This window comes from Myotis davidii, unplaced genomic scaffold (assembly GCF_000327345.1).
Source record: "Myotis davidii unplaced genomic scaffold, ASM32734v1 scaffold1219, whole genome shotgun sequence".
Taxonomy (NCBI): domain Eukaryota; kingdom Metazoa; phylum Chordata; class Mammalia; order Chiroptera; family Vespertilionidae; genus Myotis; species Myotis davidii.
The window spans coordinates 1,028,072-1,035,006 of record NW_006290442.1 but is presented as its reverse complement, the minus strand read 5'-3'; the positions used below and the strand labels follow the sequence as shown (position 1 = coordinate 1,035,006).

Sequence of the window (6,935 nt, the reverse complement as noted above, 5' to 3'; positions counted from 1 at the left end):
GAAACAGCCCCAAACACTACAGTTCTTTAAACTCATTTGCACTATGGCTGATCGCACAGCATGCGTCACAATACTGAGACATTTTCAAAAATCCCCTCTGAGAAGGTGAACTTTCTCAGCAAATGCAACATTCAAATTCATAATTTCTCTTAGTAATCTGTCTATGGCGTTTATAGCATGACTGGATGCCATGATGCATTCATCAATAATGAGAAGTTGGGCCTTTTTAATAGTTTTAGCAACTTCACTGTTTATATTGAGTCTAGAAATTGAAGTTTCATTTAATGGAATTGGTCATTTATATTGGGAATGGAAGGTTCTTCCACCGAGAAGTAAATTTGCAGCAATTCCTGTAGACGCTGTGGGTAAAACAGTACCACCACGACTTCTAATATAATGTATTAAAACTTTATAAAGATATGCCTCCATGCTCTGAGGGCCAGTTCCTGCCTCAAACCTTGCCCTCACAGGAAACAGTTCAGGGAGGGCACAGCCATTGCTAAGGTGACCCCTGCAGGACTGACTTCCTTCTGGCTGGTCGAGCCTGGTCGTAATGGGTGTTACACCCAGGGATTTTATATAAATAGATACCTCGTGTTAGTGTTCAGCGAACATCCAGTGAAAATGATGGTGGGCTAAAAGAAGCCCATCAAGACTTCCACCTAAGAATCTGAACAATGGCAAGATGCAGCAGCATTATCTTACAAGCACATGGCATTTGCAAGGGTATGTCTTGGGACCTGCAGAAAGTGTGTTGGAGGAAACTAACCTGAGATGGGCAACCATGAATAGCCACAAAAATCACCAAATATAATAATAGGCAGCAACAATTACTTACATGGTGTGATGAAAAGAGTAAATGTATGTGGCTTGGTGGACAGTACAATGAGGAAAGAGCTCAAAGGTGGAAGAGAAGCATGAAGACAAAAGGCTTGAGCAATCGAGTCAGTGATGAGTGGAAATAAGAGGCCAGAGTGTCCTGGAGAAGGTGGAAGTGAGTTTGGGGCAGGATGGAGAGAGAATCATGGTTCTGACTTGTCATTTCAGGGAGCAGTGATTGAGGATTTTTTAAAAGTTAAATATATATTTTTATTGATTTCAGAGAGGAAGGGAGAGGGAGAGAGAGAGAGAGAAACATCAATGATGATGAAAGATAATCATTGGTCAGCTGCCTCCTGTATGATTGCCCCCTACTGGGGTCCTAGCCCTCAACCCGGGCATGTGCCCTTGACCGGAATCAAACCTGGGACCCTTCTGTCCACAGGCCAACGCTCTATCCACTGAGCAAAACCGGCTAGGATGTGGATTTTTTTAAAAATGTATTTTTATTGACTTCAGAGAGGAAGGGAGAAGGAGAGATAGAAACATCAATGATGAGAGACAATCATTGATCTACCTCCTGAATGCCCTACACTGGGAATCGAGCCCGCAAGCCAGGAATATGCCCTGACTGGGAATTGAACTGTGATCTGGTTCATAGGTCAATGCTCAACCACTGACCACACCGGCCAGGAGCAATGGGGATTTTTGATGAATGAGGACTGAAGATTATGATTGGCCAAGTGGCTGGCCCTGAATCTCTCCCATGGTTTCCCGGCCTCCACAGCTTCCAACACTCTCTGACCCCCAACAATTCCTCAGGCCCTAAGCAATTCAGGAACCTGAACTGGACTCAGCAACCCAGCTCATGATGCTAATCCTGAGCTTAGGGAAAGTGAGGTTGTGGAAGGGAAGGTGTTGACCCAGAAGTGGCTTTGAAAGCCTTTGTGCTGGGATTAATTAGGGTCTATGAAGCTGGTGGCATTCAGCAGAACACAGAAAGTTCTGTGGAGTGGTGTTCTGGGGATGTTGGGGATATGGAGGAGGGGATGCCATTCCTACCTCCCTCTCAGATCTACTCTCAGAAGTTGTGGTGAGAGCCCTGCCAGCTCAGGGGTTGAGCACTGACCTGTGAACCAGGAAGTGACGGTTCAATTCCTGATCAGGGCATATGCCCGGGTTGTGGGGCATGCTGGAGGCAGTCAATCAATGATTCTCATCATTGATGTTCCTATCTTTCTTCTCTCTGAAAGGGGGCAGAAATAGAATGTTGGGGAACCAGCTAGTATTGTAAGAAATATTAATCATGCTCTGTTAACCATGATTGTTTTGTTCTGATTAAAGAAGGCACATTCTAACTTGGCTGACAGCTGCACTCAGGACCTGGGAGTTTCACCTGGAAATACAGCCCGCCCTCCCCATTTGGAGCTAGCTGCTCATTTGTTGCAGAAACCAGAGCCAGAAATCAGAATCCCCAGCCCATTTTTGCATACCTGCAGGCCTTTGCAAATCTGGAGCCTGCTTATCTGTTAACTGCCCATTTGGCCTACCCTTTGGCTGTTTCCCCATGTAACCCCAGCGCTTGCATATCACTAAGCCCTTTGAAGATCCCCTTCCCTTTGCATACCTGTAAACTGCCCATATGCCCTTTTGCCTACTTCCCTTTGTATTTCTACCTATATAAGGGCTGGCTTATGGTGGGCTGCAGAGCAGATTTTGTGGACAACCTGCTGCTCTCCCATATTGCCATCAATATTGGAATAAATGCTCATATATGATTCAACCCTGTCTGTGCTTAATTGGCTCGAGTAGTGACAGGCAGCATAAACCCATTGTTTGTCTAGTTACATCTTCTCCCTTCCTCTCTAGAAAAAAAGAAAAAGAAAAAAGTTGTGGTGAGAGAACAGGTCTTTAAGACAGACCCGGGTTACAGGAATCCCCAACTCCATCCCACCAAAGGCTTTCAAGAACTCCATATTCAGTGTATGTGGGAAGGTGGGGGTGTTCACAGTTGCTGGCAGGCTGAGCTGGGGATTGCCTTACAGAAGTCCTCAGGCCCTGGAGGACATATGGACAGAAGCTAATTCTATCTCCCAGATCTCCATGGCCTAGTGGCATTCAGGAATTTAAGGAGTCTTGCTTCCGCATCTCTGGCTGGCAACTAGACAAGTCAGCCCCTGATAATGTTGTAGTCCACCTGCCAGCAGGAAGGAGGCACTGTCCAGAGAGCAGAGTAGGCAAGTGGTGGGTGGGGTAGAAGTCCTGCCATAAGGCTGGCAGCCTCTGGGGTGGTCTGGGTCTGCCAAGGCAGGAGTCAGCTTACCTTTCTGCTCTTCACCAGCTCCAGGTCAGAGAGTAGGTGGCTTTCTCTGAAGAATTCCAATGGCCTCCTTCCTTCCACCTCCTAAGTCTTCATATTAACCCTTTATATATCCCCGGCCTCTCACTGTGGAGATGACAAAACCCTGGGTCTTGGGCAAGTAGCCTAAGAAGCAGAATGACAATATAGGCCCCGGAGTCCTAGTTCAGAGCCCTGTGTTTCCTATTGTAGCAGGAGGTCAGGGACTGCCTGTCTTTGTAGCCTGGAGCAAGTTGCTTCTCCAAAGGCCCTGGTTTACCTTCTAAACAATTGTTTTCTAATGGACTCCTCAGCTCTGACATGTTAGACTCCTAGGTGAAGGGACCTCCTCCTTTCTACCACCATTCCTAATCCAAGGAGGGGAGAATGAGTATATTCCCACTTCCCTGGAGTACTCAGGAGATTCTCCTTCACCCCTGGCTTCTGTCCAACCACCCCCATACACATAACATGGAGAAAGGTGGCAAAGAGAAAGTCGGTTGAATAGAATTATAGATTTGGAACTATAAGGAAATTTGGAAACTCTCTACACACACACTATTTATTAAAATTATTTTTTAAAGTTGTTTATTGCTTTGAGAGAGAGAAACATTGATTTGTTGTTCCATTTATTTATGTATTATTCATTGGTTGATTTTTGTATGTGCCCTGACTGGGGATAAAACCCAGAACCCTGGTGTATGTGGATGATGCTCTAATCATCAGAGTCACCCAGTTAAGGCTAAAATTATTATTATGTTATTTATTTATTTATTTTCCTTGTTAATCCTCAACCAAGGATATTTTCCTTTGATTTTTAGAGAGAGTAAAGGAGAGAGAGAAACATCGATGTGAGAGACACACATTGATTGGTTGCCTCCCACATACACCCTGACAGGGTTAGGGGATTGAACCTGCAACCCAGGTATGTGCCCTGGAATCGAACCTGTAACCCTTGGGTGTGTGGGCCAGTGCTCTAAATGCTGAGCCACATTGGCCAGTGCCTAAAATTATTTTTAATTGAGATGAAATACACATCAAATTTACCATTTTAAAGAACATAATTCAGTGGCATTTCATTCATTCATGATGCTGTATAACCACCACTTCTATCTAGTTCCAAAATATTTTCAGCCCAAAAGAAAGCCCTGAGCCCATTAGGCAGTCAGTCCCCATTCTCTCCTCCCCAGCACCTGGCAGCTGTCAGTTTACCTTCTGTCTATGGATTTGCCTATTCTACATATTTCATATAAATGGAATCATACAACAGGCTGCCTTTTCTGGCTTCTTTCATGCAGCATGCTTTCAGGGTTCATTTACACTGTGGCATGAATCAGTACTTCATTCCTTTTTTAAAAAATTTATTGATTGATTTTAGAGAAACAGAATGAGAGAGAGAGAGAGAGAGAGAGAGAGAGAGTTGTTGTTGTTGTTCCACTCATTTATGCATTCCTTGATTAATCCTTATATGTGTACTGACTGGGGATTGAACCTATAACCTTGGTGTAGCAGGACAATGTTCTAACCAACTGAGCTACCAGGCCAGGGGTAGTACTTCATTCCTTCTTATGGATGAGTAATATTCTGCCCATTTTTTTCTTTTATTCTAGGAATAATGGTTATAGCTTTATTTATGGAGAATCTACAATGTGTCGGATACTTTGCAGGTATTTCGCTTATGTGATTTTATTTATTCCACTGATTTATACCCTAGTCCCACCTAGGTGCACATGAAAAAAACTGAAAGCCTGAGGGGACAATGACCTTCCCAAAGGTCACATAGCTGGTTAGTGGTTGGTTAACCAGGGCTAGAACCCTGCTGGTGTTTTGATTCCCTGGTGCCTGCTGGGCTTGAGAAAAGTGGAGACAAAGAAGCAATGGACAGAAGGCTAAGAGAAGCCCAGTTGGGGAAGATCAGCAACCTGGGGTATGACAGGGACAAGAAGAGACGAGGTGACTCTTCAGCAGCCTCCCAGCTGCCTCCCCCCTGCCACCTCCACTAGGTCCCTTGCAGGCCCTCCCCCATCAACCTCCACCCAGCCTGGGTCAGCACCTTTCTGATGTGGTTTGCCTGCTTCCACTTTAGGCCACTTGTCCTTGGTGCCCCATTGTAAGAGCTGAGGAATCTGGGGTCAACTGCAGCACACAGGCCCTAACCTAATGCTCTGGGGGAACCACCCCGACCTTTGCCTTGTTCTACTCCTGTCCCTCTGTGGAGGCCTGGTCAGCCTACCTCAAACTTGACTCTTCCATCCTCTAGCACCAGCCTAGGCCTGACCTCTGCTCCCCCAAACCCTGCGTAGGACCTGCAACCCAGCAGAGTCACCTCCGGTCTTTTTCCAGACATCAAATGGTCCATGGAGGGGTGGAATTGAGGTTATTTTTGCCTAAAAACCTTCCTGTACTCTGATAATCCCAGTCTTGTTCCAGTGGGCTATGGGATTGGAACTTTTTACCCACATTTCTTACAGTCTTCCCTCCTCCCCCCAACCCTACACACACACACACACACACACACACACACACACACACACACCGTCTTTCCCCCCACTTTTCATTCTGTCCCTGGGAATGGGAACCCCCCTCTGCTCTCCCTGCTCTCCTTGTCTCCCTCCCCCCACCCCCACACACCAATCCTCCCACTTGCTATGAGAGAGTCCTCTAAGGAAGACGTAACAATTTAGCGTTTCAGTAGAATCTTGAGGAGCCTGGGCTACAAAGATGGGGAGGAGCTGAAGAGGCTCCATTCTACGAAGCCAGAGTCCTTGAGCCACCCAAAGGCTTCCTGCTTAAGGTACATTTTTTGAGAACCCTGGAGCCTGGGGGTCTGTGTCCCCACCGTGGTCCTCACCCATCTGCAGGCTTTTCCAGGTGTGTTCAGGTCTTCTTTTTCTCTTCCTGGGTTGTGCCTGGGAGAGATGGTGGAGGGGCAAGGCAATGCGGTCCTTTATCAGGGTTTGGTAGTTCTTCACGAGGTCCTTTCTCAGGGGCGCACTTGGCAACAAGGCCAGCTTTAGCGCCTTCTCCTGGTAGTGAGGCAGAGGGTTCGGGCAGGGCCTTCTCCTGGCAGAAGCACTGGGAAGTGGGTTGGGCAGAAGCTGGAAGCCGAGGGGTTCAAACCTTCCACCAGCTGAGATGTGTTGGTACCTGTTGAGGGGAGAGGGTGTGGAGAGAACAGGAAGTCAGAGAAGAGATCAGGCATGATGGAAGGGGTGAGAAGGCAAAGTACGATGCAGCCCTCCATTAGCTATGAGCAATCAGGCTATAGGGAATTCTTCTGTCTCTTTTCCTAATTGGAAATTGATCTATTCCAAATGGCCTGTGTGTGTGTGTGTGTGTGTGTGTGTGTGTGTTTGGCATTAGCTGGAATGATTTATGTAGCTGGTCAATCTTTCAACATATTGTAGGATATTTCATTATCCAGATTCTGACTATTCCCCAATACAGCACACATGCTTCTTCTCATCACTGGTTAATATGATGCTATTCAAGAGCGCTCCCTGATCTCTCCTGCCGCCTTCCAACACCTGGTTTGATGGTTCCCTCTTCTACAGGCCTGTAGTATTAGATTCAACAGTGAAAATTTGACTTTTTAAAAAAATATTTTTATTAATTTCAGAGAGGAATGGAAAGGGATAGAGAGAGAGAAAAATCAATTATGAGAGAATCATTGATCGGTTGCCTCCTGTATGCCCCCCACTGGGGATCGAGCCCACAACCTGGGCATGTGCCCTTGACCGGAGTCAAACCTGGGACCTTTCAGTCCTGGGCCGATGCT

The 6,935-nt window shown here is 46.4% G+C and overlaps 1 protein-coding gene across 1 annotated transcript in view; it reads right to left on the bottom strand.

The window, feature by feature from the left end:
* LOC102769994 overlaps positions 1-6,935 on the bottom strand; it is a 31,623-nt gene that overhangs the window by 19,404 nt on the left and 5,284 nt on the right. The window contains exon 3 of the mRNA XM_006763542.2: positions 6,067-6,304. Within this exon, the coding sequence (XP_006763605.1) occupies positions 6,067-6,304 (238 nt within the window). The remainder of the gene's footprint in view (positions 1-6,066; positions 6,305-6,935) is intronic.